At 42.4% G+C, this 16,798-nt stretch overlaps 1 protein-coding gene across 2 annotated transcripts; it reads left to right on the top strand.

The window, feature by feature from the left end:
- Positions 1-46: 46 nt before the first annotated feature.
- Positions 47-16,014, top strand: DERL1 (derlin 1). 2 transcript variants are annotated; one of them, XM_059866244.1, is made up of 8 exons: positions 47-353; positions 2,338-2,449; positions 5,589-5,653; positions 8,205-8,231; positions 10,197-10,292; positions 10,957-11,009; positions 12,194-12,304; positions 13,382-16,014. In XM_059866244.1, the coding sequence occupies exons 1-8, from the start codon at positions 201-203 to the stop codon at positions 13,518-13,520; spliced, it is 756 nt and encodes a 251-aa protein (XP_059722227.1). In that variant the 5' UTR covers positions 47-200; the 3' UTR covers positions 13,521-16,014. The 2 variants fall into 2 exon arrangements, with proteins under 2 accessions (XP_059722227.1, XP_059722237.1); XM_059866254.1 differs by lacking the exon at positions 47-353 and adding an exon at positions 607-766.
- The last annotated feature ends 784 nt before the right edge of the window (positions 16,015-16,798 follow it).

Raw genomic sequence — 16,798 nt, 5'->3', positions numbered from 1 at the left:
TCCGCCCCCAGGGCGGGACTCCCCGCTGCCGGGGCGGGGCCGGAAGCAGCGACGGCGGCTCGGCCGAATTCGGTGGCGCCACGTCTGGTTCGGGGCCCCCTCCGTGACCGGGCGGCGGGAGTGGCTAAGCCCTCGTCTCGTCTCTTCTTCAGCGGCCGGTTCGCGGCGAGGCCTGGGCGGCGGCCAGGGGCGGCTGCAACATGTCGGACCTGGGGGACTGGTTCCGAAGCATCCCTCTGATCACGCGCTACTGGTTCGCCGGCTCCATCGCGGTTCCGCTCGTGGGCAAGCTGGGCCTCGTCAGCCCCGTCAACCTTTTCCTCTGGCCTGACGCCTTTATCCACCGCTTCCAGGTACGGGCCGCACTACCGCTCCCGGCGTGCCCCGCGGGGCCCGCACAGTAGCTCGCTGTGACTCGCTGCGCGCGCGGCCTTCTGGGAGTTGTGGTGCGCGGCCGCGCTGCGGGGCCTCGCTGGGGCTACGCGCGGGGCCAGCCGCTCCCCCAGCTCCGCGGCCGCGCTGGAGGCGCCGCGCACCGAGACAGCGCCCAGGGGTGACCGGGGTCACCAGAGCCCCTCCGGCGGGAGTGGAGCCGCCTTCCCGCTCAACCTTACAGGGCCGGCGGGCAGAGCACCGCGTAAATGCGGGCCCAGCCCGCAGGCCCAAGGGCCCCCAACGCGGTGACGGGCTGCGCGTCCCTGCCAGGGTGACAGAAGGAGGGCTGTTGCCACTGGCAGCCTTGTAATCTGTCTTGTGCCTCATTCTGGTGCGTTTTTCCTACATTTTTTGTGGGAGTTGTTCTGATGGGCATTGGTTGTTGTGCCAAGGAACTCTATGGCTGTAGCTACAGGTGACTTGCCCAGCTCTGTGTCATCGTGTGGCCGTGACTTTGGGAGCTGAAACTTTGGGTTTACAGGGTGTGCAAACATCCCAGGCTGCAGCCGGCCCAGGAGGTTTTTAGGCAGAACTACAAGAGAGACTTGGAGCTCCTGGGGTGGGTACAGCGGGGGCAGAAAAGGTGAGCAAGGACCTGGAGCATCTCTGATGAGGAATGGCTGAGGGAGCTGGGCCTGTTCAGCCTCGAGGGGAGAGGACTGAAAGGGGACCTCAGCAGTTTCTGTAAGTATCAGAAGGGAGATGGCAGAAGATGGACAAATGCAAACGGGCAGAAACTGATGCACAGGAAGTTCCACCTGACCTGGGTGACCATGCACTGAACAGACTGACCAGGGAGGCTGTGGAATCTCCCTGGCTGGAGTTATTCAAGAACTGAGTGCAATCCTGTGTCATCTGCTCTAGAATGACTGCTTGAACAGGGAGGTTGGCTCAGATCATCCACTGTGGTCCCTTTTAATGTGACATATTCTGTGATTCTGTAACAGAGTGCATTTGCACCTTCTGGTTTGGAATTTGTAAAAGCTTCTGTTTGGGATTGTCAGCTTCTGTGCTTAGATATGGTCCCTGTAAACTAACATCAGATGCCTTGAGTGTTTCTGGGTGCAGTGACAATATCAAAAGTGGTCTCAAACTGGACATATTTCTCCTTGCACTGTGAGGTTAGAGGTTCAGTGTTGGGGGAGAGCACTCCTTGGAGGAGCTCAAAATGAAGGAAGAGAAAAGATTTCAATTTTTAAATTTCTGTTATATCATCTCATATCTTCACTGAAGAAAAAAAAATTAAAGCCATGACTGTCTCTGTACCTTGATTCGTGTATTGTTCCCAAAATTTAGTAGCTAAATGACTGGTTTTTCCTCTACTTCTGTTATTCCTTCCTGAACTGCAATGCTATCCTAATGCTCAGTTTGGAAATATTGCTGCTTAAAGAGCTCATTCATGAATGACCAGACATTTTCTGTCCTTGCTACGTGCTGCCATGCAGTTGGCTATGCCCAATATTCATAGCTGGGAGACTGTCCCAGAGCAGCACGTGCTGTCTGGAATGGTACACTAAAGGCTGTGGATTCTTTGGCCTCTGTTCAACAGAGAAGAATGGGTTTTGTATGGCTGTTTTTTAAACAGGGTAGCATCCTTGCCAGTGAATCTCTTTTGCACTGCATTAAAGACTCACTGCTGCAAAGATGTGATGGAAAGCAGTTTGCAAAGTTGTGTGTTATTTCTGGTGTAGTCTTAATAGCTTTGCTTACCAGATTGAAAGAAAACACCACAACTAGAAAAGCTGCTGAAGAAGGAACAATCAATACTTGGGCTATTTTTAATCTTCTTCTTGATGTTCCAAGTTTTCATTCATTATCAAGTAATGAATGTAAATAAAAAGCCTGTGCACATGAGTTCATTCTGCAGTTTATAAATAGATCTTTCTCTTTTGATCTGGACAGATCTGGCGGCCGATAACGGCAACTTTCTTCTTCCCAGTGGGACCTGGAACGGGATTTCTCTACTTGGTGAATTTGTATTTCTTGTACCAATATTCCTCACGACTAGAAACAGGTATGTTGTCCATTAAATCGTTTGCACCTGGTGAACCCTGCCTGGATAAGAGATGGCTCATCTCTGTGCCAGCTTATGTTGGTCAGTGTGAAACTGCTCTGAAAACTGATTTTCTGTGGCTGGCTTCTTCCCTTTGGCCATTTAGGATCTCAACTTGATAATTGTTTCAGTAGGAGGGCCTGGTGCTTGCTTTTAGTGCTGGATTTATGGAAGTGAGTGAGACAGATTAAAAGATGATGTTTACCTCTGTTTTTTTGTACCTCATTTTTTTTTATCAGAGAAGGATGATAGAGTGTAATGTAATAATGGGCTTATCCATTAGGAGAAAATAACATCAGTTTTTTCTTGTTTTAATAGGGATTCTTATTTGTGTTATTCTGTTGTCTGTGTTGAATTGAGAGAGACCTCCTTCAAAGGAAGTCTACCCCTCTACCAGATATGTGGAAAAGTTAAGACGGTAGAAGGATTTTCAGTTAAGGGGAAAAATTAAGTGAAAAAAAGGCGATCAGATAATAGATCCTTTCTCTCAAAGGGGCTTGTTGGTACAAGGTGGCTTCAAAACAGGTTTCCTTTTGCTCTGCCCAGTTCATTAAACCTTGACAAAAATTGGTTCAATTGACATAAATAATTAAAATATTTGCAAAGCCAGACTCCTCCTGAAAGCCTTTGTGAACAAGAATTTCAGGATCATTCTGGTGGAGTCTAGAACTGATGGTCTAAAGGGGAATGCATTGGAAGGTGATGTTGGGAAGTCCCACAAGAGAGGAGATCCCTGGTAGACCTGCCCTCCAGAGAGTATTGTGGAATCACGTTTAAGTCTTAAGAAGAGTGGTAGGGAAAGGCAAGAGTGGTGCCAGATTTGGTTGTTTTCTTAGTGAAAGTTAAATACTGGTTTAATAGCTAGAAATGGTTCCTGCTTTCTTTTGAGCCTGTCTGCAGTAGTTTATGAGCACATGAGAGTGCTCACAGTTCTGACTGGGCAAAGGTAGGTGTACTAAGAGTTCCTGGTTAATTATGTAAATTTAAAGACCTCACTGCTTGTAGATGTACTTATAAAATGCTCTGGTTGTTCGTGCTGGGGCATAAATCTCATGAAAGGCAGTAAATTTCTGCTGTACAACAGATCTGGATTTTGAAACTGGGAAGTCATCTGTGTTGTTTGAACCAGTGTATTTCTTTTATATTACAGTCATTTTTCTGGGTATAAATGAAATCCTTGGTTAGGTTGGCCCTTTCTCTGAAAAAGGCCTGCATCCTTCTGTAGCTGGAAGGTATATAAGTTGCTGATAGTGTTTACAGGTGGAAGTCTGCATTGGTCTGTGCCTCCTTTTGTCTGTGAAACTGAGAAAGTGAAACTTCTAATTTCAGCATTTTGCATGGTTTCTGAGCATACACTGCTGCTGCCTGCCAGTTTCAAATTTAGCTGTCAGAAATACCTGTATGATTTTGTGCTGTACTTGTGCTTTCCTAACAGGCTGGCCTATGACTTCCAAAGGAAAGGGAGATTGGTGTGTTTTTGTTTTGCTTTGGTTGGAGAAGAACGTAGCAAATATCAACAGAGTTGGCAGAATATGCAGAGTTCACTCCCCAGCTGTGAATGATGAGATGATGGGTCTGCAGCTCTTCCCAGATGACTGGATTATACCCTGGGCCTCATGGAGGGACCTGTGGGGTAGAGCTCACCCCATACCTGTGCTGAGCTCTCTGGCAGTTTTTAGACCAATTTCCTTAGATGTTCATGGAAAAGTCAACTTAAATGGTTTTTCTAATACTCTCATTAGCATTCTCATAGACAATGAGAAGTGAAAAAATTTCTAATAATAATAATAATAGCTTTGATTTCTTCCAGTTTTGGAAGGATTCCTGAGCTGGCCTTTCTACAGCCTTAGTCAGCTTCTTCTCTTTATTTGTTTTTATTTGTTGTATGGCAACAGTAAGGAAAATCTTCAGTTTCTGTAGTTTTACAACATTAAAACTTTCTAATATATTTTTCAAAATATGTTTTTTTTTTTGCGGTCATGCATTTTGCATGGCTGAACTTAAACAATAAAACTGGTATTTTAGTAATTTTGTTTTACATAGGCTATTCTAAAAAGCTAATGCTCAAAAGTAGATTTTCTTCCTTTAAGAATACTTCTATGAAGCTGAGCAGTACTCACATTAAGCAGTGGCATTCTTTCTAGGTATTTTGATGTTTAATTAGGAGCATGTAACTCAGGTTGTCTGTGATATGCTGTGTGTGTCACTGTCATTCCCACTGTCACTGTGTTTCACCCCCAATGGTCTGGGTCTTTTTCAGCAATGTTATCAGGCTGTCCTTTCTTGCCTGGGCTTATATGAAAGTTGATGGAATTCTTGCATAGATGCTGTGGTCTCTGTCAACCTTTTGCCACAGTTAGTGGGAGTGAGAGCCTCAGCTTTCCATGTTTGCAAGGAATTGCTACAGGGTTATTTTTTAGTACTTGTCTCTGTCAGGTCTCAAACTCAACTGAGTATCTAAAGATCATTTCATTTTAAATGACCTGCAGGGAATGTTACTCTATTATTTTTGTTTCCAGTGTCCTGAAAAAATTGACACATATTTGGAGTGCTGAATTAGACAAGCAAGTACAGCTTAGAAGGAACAGAATGTGCTGCACATGTGTACCCTCCTTGTCATGTGTGCTGTTTTTTTCTGGAGTATAAAAACCATTGCATCTCTTGAGTCTGATGAGATGATGCAAAGAGGATGCAATTTGCCTAAGTAAGGGCTGGTTTTCACATGACTCAGTCATTAAACTTGATATTTCTGCTTTTGCTGTGCACGTGTTTTTCCTAATTCTGTGCTTCTAACCCACAGTTTCATATGAACGATGGGGTCCAACTCCATTTTTGAAGTCTTGTGTAGTTAAAACTACTTATCTCCAGAGTCAGTGTGTTCTTTTTTAAGTATAGACTCTGCTTGTGCTCTCATGCAGTAGGCTGAATGTCTTATTTTTCGGCCTGTAGGTTGTTCTATTTTAAGGCTTTTTAAAATTTAAAAAATACTCGTAGACCACAGAGTGCATGCAAAGCAACTGTTATTAACTGAGCTTTCCTAGACTCTGAAAAATAAAAGTTGTCCTAATTTTTAATCAGAAATTATTCTTTTTATTTTCAGGGGCTTTTGATGGAAGGCCAGCAGATTACATGTTCATGCTCCTGTTTAACTGGATCTGCATTGTTGTATCCTTCCCATCATCAAACTTTGAGAAATATTTTAGTTCTCCTGTTTCCACCTGAAGTATGTTCTAAGACCAGGTTTTATCAAGGAACAGTTTTAAAATGTAGCAAATGTTCCCAGGGAAGTTTGTAGAGTTGGTAAGTGTGTAACCTTCCTGAAAAGGTAGTGAGTGGCTTGCAGAGAGAACACTTAATGTGTTCGCATGAGTGTGCAGTTTGGGGACTTGAGCTCTGCCTACACGGAGCTGAGCACATGCTGGGTGAGTGTCCCTGGTGCTGGCTGGGTTGCTTTGCTGAGCTGCTCTTGGGTGGGCTAGCACTAAATTTAGTGTGTTCAAGCTGCCATGTGCCAAAAGGACTGATAACTGCCATTCCCTGAAATTCTCTCCCTGAAAGGGAGAGATCCTTTACTTGCTGGGTACAAGTCATCTGAGTCTATGAAAGCAGTGTTGTGATATCTTCACTGAGACAGCTTCCTGAAGAAGCTGGGCTTGTTTGTTTGGGAATGCTGGGAAACATCTTTGTGAGCTGACCTGTACCACCTGAATTATATTTTAGATCTTGAATACAAAACTGGGAGGAGTTGTTGATGCACCAGGGAGTTGTGCCACCATTCAGAGGGATCTTTAGAGGCTGGATAAATGGGCTGACCAGGAATGAAGCTCAGCAAAGGGTAGTGCGGAGTCCTGTTCTTGGCAAGGAACAGCCTCAGGCACCAGGACAGACCAGGGACTGACAAAGCAAAGCATCTTCCAAAAAAGGCCCTGGGTGTCCTGCTAGACACGAAGTTGACCACTAACCAGCAATGTGCCATTATGGCCAAAGTGGCCACCAGCCCCCTGGGCTGCCCGAGGCAGAGGATTGCCTACAGATTGAGGCAGGTGATTGCTCCTCTCTGCCCAGCCTTTGAGAGATGTATGGGGGCTGCACCCAGCTCTGGGTTCACAAGTGCAAGGGAGACATGGACATACTGGAGAGAGTCCAGTGAAGGGTCACAAAGAGGATTAAAGGATTGAAGCATCTGTCACATGAGAAGCTGGGAGAGCTGGGATTGTGCAGCCTAGGGTGTTGTCATAGAATCATACAGTAGTTTGAATTGGAAGGGGCCTTGAAAAGTTATCAAGTCCCCTGCAATGAGCAGGGACACCTTCAACTAAATCAGGTTGCTCAGAGCCCCATTCAACCTGACCTTGAATGTTTCTGGAGGTGGAGCATCCACCATTTTTCCAGGTAACCTGTGCCAGTGTTTCACCACCCTCATAGTAAAAAATTTCTTTGTTACACCTAGTCTGAATCAGCTGTTTTTTAGTTTAAACCATTACCACTTGTCCTATTGCAAAAGGCCCTACTAAACATTTTTGTCCCCCAGCTCTCTCAGCCTTTCCCTAAAAGAGAGGTGTTCCATTTTCCAGTAACTTCCTCTGGTCCCACTCCAACAGGTCCATGTCTTTTCTGTGCTGAGGGGTCTGGAGCTGAACACCCAATTCCACAAAATGAAGCACAGGAAATTCCATTTAAGTATGAGAAAGTCACACTGTAAGGGCAGTGAAGTGCTGGCATGATTGGCAGGAGAGGGTGTGGAACCTCCATCCTTGGAGATGCTCCCTTTCTGTCTGTGCTCTTGCTGCCTCCTTGTAGCAATGTGCAGTGGCACAGCAGGTGGAAAAAAGGGAGGGGTGACATCAGTGTGAACCAGATGCTGGGGAGCTGGTGTGTAGAAATGCTTTATCAAAGCATTATCTCTAGTTGCATTCCACTGTGTGGAGGGAATTGCTGTTCCTGCTGGTCCTGTCGAGCCACAGCTGTAACAAGGTGCATTTAGTTACATTGTTAGGAAGATGAAGGTTGCCTTTATGATTGCAGGCTCTTGGCTGTGAGCATTTAATTAAAGTAATTGTGACCCGACTTTCAAACTGGTCATTTAAAAGCTTCTAGTTGCTTGTTCCCTGTGTGATGTAAGGATCAGCCTGGGAAAATGCTGGGTGTGATTTTATGTGTATTTATGATCTGTTAAAAGCATCCTGATCATATTAAAATCATTCAGTGATTATTTCTACTCAGCAGTTACTAGAACAGTTTTTTTGAGCTCCAAGGTGGGAGAGGAGTATTAAAAGCCTGCATTGATGCACTTTAAGAAATTGCTTCTTTTCTATGACTCATTGGCAATATATTGGTATTTTTTAATGATCTAGTATTTCTTTAGTTAGAAAACCAAAATGTCAGGGTTAAACTAATGAAAGAATCCAGTTGTTTAACTTTAATGTACCTTTATGCAAGGACTGATTGAGTCTAGCTAGCCAGTTTCATCAGGGAGGAAAAGCCAGTGCACCCATCAGCCCTTGGGGTAATGACTTGAGGTGGGCACCTGAAAGACTGCCAAAATTAGTTATTGAAACAAAGTTTGTACATCTCTAGATCATTGGAAATTTTAACCTAAACCAGTGTAGTATTAATTCTGCATATTAAAGATCTTTGCACGTTCTGTGTGTCTGCAGCTTTTTATTGTTGTAGTCTGTCAGGTTTTTCTGCATTTTCCTTCATGGTGCAATGACAGATAACTGGCTTGGTAATGGACATGCAGGTAAGTGTGGTGCAGTTTCTTAGATAATAATTTTACAAAACTTTATGACTACTTGATGACTTTGTAGAGAGCATTATTGACTTAACTGCAGAACATAGTTAAGCTAGGCTGTTCAGATTATATCAGAATGGACTGCTGTGTGTGTATTGTTAATTTTTCTGATTGGTTTAGCCTCAGCTGAAGGCACAAGCTTGGATCTAACCTAGTTAGGGAGCCAAGAAGTAAAATTGTATCTTTGTGCAGTCAGGAAGTGCTTAGACTTCTACTAAAATGGACACAAGATGTCACCTATGCACTATTTCTTTTAATGAATGTGGATCTGCTTTCTTATTTTTCTATTTAAAAATGATTCTTGGGTTTGTTAATCTTCTCAAATTTAGTTCAGTATGCCTTTTACTTGCCAACAGAAGATTTTTTTGGTGAAAAATACAGCTTCAGTTTGAGACCAGAACTGTGAAGTACAAAATCCTCACAGGAATGATTAAGACAGTGGTCTTAAGAACTGGTTTCAGTGAAATAATTCTTATCTCCCCAAATACTAAGGGTGAAAACTGAGAAGTGTGTTTTGGACACAACAGAGTGTCAGATAACTGCATGTCTTCAGTCTGCCTCTCCTGTTCTCATCTTCATCTGTCTCCAGCACCTAAAGACTGCACCAATATCTGTAGTATTCTATACAGAATTACTATTAGCATTTATTAGATCACTCCTCTGGCTCCCTGGTAGACAAAACCAGGGATCATGCATCTCTGGTCTGGAGTGAATTCAGTCAAGGGCTGTCCATAACTTTATACTTACACTTTTCTGTGGGGAGGATAACCACAAATTTTTGAAAAGCATGCTGGAGTTACCCACACATTATACAAATTTTATACTGATTGTCTGTTTAAAGAGGTACCTATTTTTTTTTAATCTGCATACAAAGTATGGATTAAAGAAGAATCAGTTTTTTGATATAAAAGTGTGGTTTTTCTTAAAAATAAGAGGGTTTTTACTTGTTTTGAGTGGCTGTTGTTGAAATTCAGAAGATAGAGTAGGATAGCTAGGCCTGTATTCCTAAGTCAAATGTGTTCAGATATTAGATGTTGCTTTCTTTTAAGTAAAATAAAGAAGGTTTTAATAAAACCTTTAAATAAGTTTCTTGTGTGGGGAGTCAGAGTGCACCATAGGGCTTGTGAAAGGCTGGATTGATGTTAGGTTGCCAGCTTTAATGTGGAATCTGTTAAGTAGCAGCACTCCTGAAGGGATGAGTTTTAACCTCTTTTCCAAACCCAGGAGCTGGTTACAGCACTCAGCCAGTTCATGGGAATGTTGCTGGTGCAGCCTGCCCTCAGTTCAGCAATCAGCAGAGGGCTAAAGCAGTGATTTGTGTTGCTTTCACTGGAAACAGGCCAATCAGCTAATGCAGAGTCACTGTAAAGAGGTGTTTGAAACCACCTCAGCTCCTGGTGTGGAGCACAGCTTCACTCCAAACTCTCCCAAGGCTGCTGTGATGCCCTGCAATGGGGATTGAGTGGAGCATCTTCCCCTGTGGTGCTCTCAGGAGGATGGGGACAGAGGTGGCAGCTGGATGGAAAAGACTTCATCTGTCATATTAGCCTGGCCCCAGATCAGGGTGTTTGGGTTAGTGCCCTGCAGTGATTGTGGCACAGGGCTCACTGCTGGAGGTGTGGGTACGAGCAGAGCTCCCTGCAGCTGCTCTTTCACTTGGCACAGGTTGGAGCCCTTTGCTTTGGCATGGTCCTGCAAAGGAGAATGACCAAGTGGGTTCTCCCCCTTAACTTTCTCAATAGTTTTTGAACAGATCCAGGGCACCTATTAGAAAAGATTCTGGGGCAGTCTGAAAGGACTTTAGTGACGCATCATGCTTACAAAACACTTCTGAAACATAGCTCCTCCTGCCTGTTTGAGTTTCTTGTGCTTCTCTGAAAGTAATGGTATCTTTGTCTTTTTTAAACATTGCAGTTGCTGATGATTCCACTCATCATGTCAGTACTTTATGTGTGGGCCCAGCTGAACAGAGACATGATTGTATCATTTTGGTTTGGAACAAGATTTAAGGTATGTCAGACAGTGGATTGGAAAGATTTCTGCCCATAAGGTGCATGTGTGGTGGGGGAGGGGCAAAATAGAAATATTTTCTCTTACAAAAGGTGTCTTGTACTCTCACAGAGAATACTCCTTGAGATGCAGCAAAGACAAAGTTCATAGTCTTCCATGTGGTATCACTCAGTGTGTCTCTACTGAAAAGATGTCCTGACAATTAATTGTTCTGAAAAAAAGGAAAAAATTCGTGATAAACTTTAGCCTGGATAAAAGCTGAATGTAGTGACAAAATGTTGGTATTTTAAATTGTTTTTTTTTACTGTGTGCCCTTGGCTGTTTCTGTCAGATCTTGTAGAGAAGACTCTTTTGATAATTTCTAGGCCTTTTCAATATCAAAAACTTTAGGTCTTTGTTCCAGATGCAAACTTGCTGTGGAACATAGAGTTCAAAAGGCACGTTTGCTTATAATATTTGAATGAGTATGTTTTGTCTAAAAGTGTTAGTGGTTGCTCAGTTTGGACTGACCTTTTTAGGTTGAATCTGCTTAAGTTAATAGATCAGGACCTGTGTAATGCCTAAAGCATTGAGATTATGATCATGCTTATTAGTGCACTGGGAAGTTGAGAGCAGGTTTACATCCTTAACTTGTACTTACTCTCTCCACTGCATTCTTTTCCAGGCCTGTTACCTTCCATGGGTTATTCTGGGATTCAACTACATCATTGGTGGATCGTATGTATTTACTTATATGGCCAATTTGAAGTTATAAAAGCTTTTACAGCTATTTAACTTGCTGCTAAATTTAGGAGTAATATTAAAATAAGAAGGTTAAAACTGTGTGATCTGACTGATAATGCTCAGTGTCACATGGTGGTCATTTAACATAAAAGCAAAGAGGATGTGCATGTGAGAACTGGAGAATAGAATGTAGGTGAGGGGAGAGCAATGAGAGTTTGGTGTATTTTGTAGTAACTCCGTGCATTAGGCCTTCTCCATACTAAGAAAGTAACACACACTAAAGCAAGATGTCATCCCCTGGAACCAGCCATTATTACTGGTTTTAGAAAAAAAGTTTAGCTTGTATCTGATAGTGCTGTTACTTCTTTCCCTCACAGACTTGTCCAACCTGATCTTTCTATTTTTTTTTTTTTTTTCAGTTTCTTAAACAAGGTAAAAATGCAATGAGCCCTCATCATGCCATATTAGCACTTGTTGAATTTTTTGATCTCTCTTGTTTGTTTGTTATTTTGACTGAACCCCTTGATGCAGAAATCCCCTCTGTGCACAGTGTGGGCCCCCTCACTGAGGCCCTGCATTGACTGGGGCCTCTTGGTGCCGCTGTAACATAATTATTGACAACAACAAGTTTGTGGTTAAGTTCTAAAAGGAGGAGATAGTACAGCAAAACCAAATTCTCTTTTTTGGCTGTGCCTCCTACTGACTCATCTGTCACTTGTGAAAACTGCCTGCTCTTAGATACCTGCTGTTTCTATGCATGACAGAAGATACTCAAGGGCCTCCAGTCAGCAGTGCTTTTAGAAAACTGGGAACAAAACAGTTCAGTACAGCAGGAGACAGGTTGTCCAGTGAAAACAGCAGTAACTTCTCTAGCTTTGCAGATGATTATTTTGGGCACTAATCGCTATACGGTCTAATTCCCCAATGTAACCAAGTATTTAATTGTGTTTTCAATACAGAATGTAGAGGAGGCTGGGAAGGGAGGATGGAACAGACTACTGATGTGTTGGCACAGGAGGTTGGGCCTTCTAAAGAAGAGGCTGCAAAATGCTGAGGGAGGGGAAATTTTCTGTGTGTCACGACCCTGGCAAAGCCCGGTGGCAGGTGAACAGAAGATTGTCACTCATTTATTTTCAGAGAAGACAGCATATGAAACCATTCTTTCTTTTGCTTTACAGAGTCATCAATGAGCTGATAGGAAATCTGGTTGGACACCTGTATTTCTTCTTAATGTTTAAATATCCAATGGATTTGGGAGGAAGGAATTTTCTGTCCACACCTCAGTTCCTGTAAGCTGACTTGATTCTTTACATCACTGTTTGTTTAGTCCAGTTTTTTGTATAGTTCATCAGACATATATATGGTGGGATCGTAAAGTGTAAAATACTTTGCCAAGTCAACCTTCTACAGACTCTCACACTGACTGAGCTGGTGAGTCATAAAAATGTTGAGTTTCTTGTAAATGGTCCATGTGAGAGTTCTTTGTTGCCCCTTGGGATGGCTTATGCCTTTACTCACTCTTAAGAGTGAGAATAAATGTCATAGTTCTGCTGTTGAATTGAGCTGCAGTAAAGAGAACTCCCTAACAATTATCAGATGGTATATAAAAGAAATTTTATCCTGTAAATGATCTGTTTCTGTTTCCCCATGTATTGTTATAGTAGCTACCAGTTCAGCAATGTTTAACAATAATAGCTGTAGACTTGTGCAAGGCTATAAATTATTCTGCTTCGCAGTCTGTATCAGTCACCCTCACTGGGACTACAAGTCTTGGTTTTTGAAGTGCTTTTTCTTTAGATATGTTCATTGTTTTGGCATTGAAACACTATGATCAGAAGCCAAAGTTTGTAGTTCAGTTGCCCTTGTCCATATAGTTTTGGGCTGCAAATACTCCTCCTCTATCAAACTTTAGTTAGCAACTCAGTTAACCCTTTTTGTAACATAAAGTACAGTTACACTTTCTGTACAAGTTTCAATGAACAGGGAAGCTTTATATTCTAATTCTGTGCTTGCAAGCCCATCTGGTAAACCTAATTTTCCATAAAGATTAGAACCCAAGGTTGTTTTTAAAAATGTCTTTAAAGGTGGTAACAGCTCTGAAACTGCCCTCAATATTGTTGGTTCTGTGCAATTCTCTTGTTACCATACACATCCCAGAGATGGAAGTTGCCCAGTATTTCCATTTGTCAGTGTGCTGAGAGCTTAGATTTGGAAAGAATTCTCTGAAATTCTACTGAGAAAAGCCAGTTTTATTACAAGGTGTGTCAGCTAAGAGGAAGTGCATGGGAAAGTAGAAAGCACAGCCTTGGCATTTACCTGCAAGGCCCAGCTGTTTCTCTAACTCCTCTTCCTCTGGTTTGTCCTAGTTACCGCTGGCTGCCAAACAGGAGGGGAGGAGTGTCTGGCTTTGGTGTCCCTCCTGCCAGCATGAGAAGGGCTGCAGAAGATCAGCAGGGTGGTGGAAGACACAACTGGGGCCAAGGTTTCCGGCTAGGGGACCAGTGAAGAATTTCTGCCCTTGGAAAACAGCAACTCTTTGGTGTCAGTTGGACGTAGAACCGACCGTTCCTCGTGCAGAGCATGCTTAAGAACTGAGCTCTCTGCAGTACTCTTGGATTTAACTGATTAGAAAGAATGTTTCTGGTTCAAGAGCAAATTAAAAACTCCAGAAGGAAAAAAATGTAGATCTTGCTCCAGGTTAGCCAGTAGTGTCCAGTGTGATTCTGCCATTAAAAATAAGCCTTCTTTATACAGTATTGTCTGTCACAACAGGATCCATTGGCTGTCCTCTTCCATGATGTGATGGAACAAGCTAGTGGTATTCTGTCTTGCCTGGTATGTTAAAAGCTTTGTTGACCACAGGAAAGTAAGAATCTAGTGTGAGGCAGATGTCTCAAACAAGCCCCCATGGTTAGGAAGCTGACCTTTTCCATAGCTGTGCTTAAGTCCCAGGATCTTTGGAAACATTATTTAAGCGATATCTCTCTGATGCATTCATAAAGCAAATTGCAAATGTTTCATTTCTGTTATTAAGCTGTGTTTTGAGCAGAGCTGTTTCTTGCCATGCAGCATTTGTCCTACCTGCTACATCATGGGCTGGGCAAGTCTAAGGATTAGAGGCCTTTTGTTTGAAATGGCAATAACAGGTACTCACAGAATTGAAATCTCTGAACTCTTCATGGCATGTTACAAAGCTTGTTCTGGTGAAACTGAAGTCTGGTATGTTTTCCCCCCACCCCAGATCTGTGAATTCTTGGCTTCAAGGTTTCTCTTTTGATTGCCAAATTGGGTAGCATAAATACTGCTTAAATTAGAAAAGGTAATATTGTTGTGGTTAAGGGTACTGACTGCAGCATTGTTTAACTGAATCTTCAGCTTTATCTTAAAAGCTTTAAGACGTCTAAGAATCAAAGTTGGAAATAATCTTTTGCAGGGTGAAGATACAATATAACAGGTTACTGCAGGACTCTCATTGTCGAATAAGAAATTGCATACACTGTTTATTAGCATCTGTACTATTTTTGGTAAAAATTTTTGACATGGAAAAAGGGAATGATTCTGTACAATAGTTTTCCTTGCACTAGGTTCCCATGGGCAGAGCATGTGGCTAAGATCCAGGAAGCCGTAATGCCAGATTGTTACTGACTCACTGCATGTTCTTGAGCAAACTTCTTACTTATCTCAGTTTTCCCAGCTGTAAGGAGGACTTGTGCATGTCTCACAGCATTCTTACAAGACAGCTGTCCCTGACTCCCTCGCTGGGAGCTGTTAGTGAGCAAGTAAGGCTTAGGTTTACATAAATCCAACACTTCAGCTAGGAACACAATTACTCTAAGCTTAACCAAGACTAAGTCAGAATGTAGTTGCTCACTTTTTGTTTTGTAGTCAGAGGAGGAAGAGCATTGTCACTAGGATAAATTTCAAGTCTGATGAGTTGTCCTTTAGCATTTGTCTCTTTTTTTACTGGGTGGGTGGGGCACAGAAAGCTGTTCTGCCCCAACTTGGGTATCTCAGGTAACTGTAAGTAGGTGAAGTGAATCTGGACTGATACATTTTTATTACTACTTTGTTTCTTCACTAAACTTGGGTTCTGAATGTGTAAAAACTTGTAAATACTAAGTGATGCAAAGCTGAGTGGAAAATAAGCGGTTAGACTGGAAATTTAAAAAAAAATGCATGTTCCATATCTTCACTGCAACTCAGTTATGTTTGATTTGGCTTGTGGAGAAATGTAGAAAACTGGTAAGTGTTATACTGTGTGCATAAGTTTTACAGGAACTTGGAGTTTAGAAATCACTTGCCATTTTTGTCTGTTTGGTGGTGAGTTTTAAAGATGTGTAAAATGGTAGGTAGAAAAGAGGAGTGCAGTGTTGTAAATACAGATTTATCCTTGACCAACAGCTGTTATCTGATGTGGACTTGAATAGTCTGAGAATCATCATTTTGATAGGAGTCTTTTTAGTCATAGGAATTTCAGTCTCCAAGGCATTTGTCTTCATTTTGAGTCAGGACCCAACTTTTAAGTGAAGATGCAATAGTTTGTGACTCAGTTAAACCCCTGGCACACTCAAACTGCAGAATATCTCGTACAGAGGGCCCAAAGGAAGGCTTCAGTGAGAGAAAGCATAGCAGAAGGCATTGTACTGGCCCACTGCACTGCATGGGGTCTTGCTTTCTAAAAGTATGTTCTCCTTCTCTAATTTAAGAGGAAAAGGTTTGCAAGGAAAATAGACTTCTTCTAAGCCTTGATTAGCTTCTGAGCTGCTTCAGGTCAACTTACTTCATTTATGGAAAATTCACTTCAGAATTCCATATTACAAGCTCAGTTTGTTTCTCAGTTTGTCACTTGACCTGAACTGCTGTTTGTCCTCCCACATACATTAAAATGGCAGTCTCTTGTTAAAATGAGTACCTCCTTTCTTATTTTGTACAGATAATTTCCCTTTTTGTAATCAATTTTTGTTGGCAAAGTTTTAAATTAAAATTTTAATCTCTGTTACTGTCTTTGTTTTTGCTAAATCATATTTCAGCTTAAGACAAGCCTTGTGATCTGCAGGTCCGTGGGTATTGTCTGAGAGCTGCACTGTGACACCATCTCCTGCTGTTGATAAAAGTACTCATGAAAAGGACCTGCTTTTAGGTGGGAGTCTTGTCTTCTCTGATCCGTTGCAAAATCATAAAGGCATTTTCTTTGTCTCTGTTTACACCATGAGTTTTGACAGACTGTCCTTCTGGGCTATTACCATTTTACACCTTTTTTTTTTATATACTTGATTGTCAATTCTTTGTCATCTGGGAGAAAGCATCCTTCTACCTACCCTCAAACTTAGTGGGATTGATACAGATCACTTATTTTTCCAGAGGTAAGCTTGGAATTCTGCAATACCCTCTCTGTCCAGACTGATGTGCACAGCTGCCAGAACTCCTTTTGAGGCTCTTACTGTAGCTGATTTGGTGATGGACACATTGGGCATCCTCTGACTCTTCCAGCCCTCAGCATTCATCTGACTGCACTTTTCCTGTTTGTTACCATAGTGGCATCAAAGAAAATCATGGACTCGATACATAAAGAACTGTATGAATTAGTTGTGCTCCTTTTACTGGACATGCTGGGTCCATACTAAGTAGAAGAGCATGACAAGTGTGTGCCTTTTGATTTTGCTCCAGCTGCATAAAGAGTCAGCAGAAGAGCCAAGAATATGAAATCAAATGCTTCATCTGTCATTCCTGTCACTTCATCTTGGCAACAGCTCCTCTCTCAGCCCAGCTCAGTGATGTGGTGT

This window comes from Haemorhous mexicanus, chromosome 1 (genome assembly GCF_027477595.1).
Source record: "Haemorhous mexicanus isolate bHaeMex1 chromosome 1, bHaeMex1.pri, whole genome shotgun sequence".
In the NCBI taxonomy this organism is placed as follows: domain Eukaryota; kingdom Metazoa; phylum Chordata; class Aves; order Passeriformes; family Fringillidae; genus Haemorhous; species Haemorhous mexicanus.
Note: the sequence above shows the minus strand (reverse complement) of the source record. Positions and strands in the feature narration are given on the sequence as shown.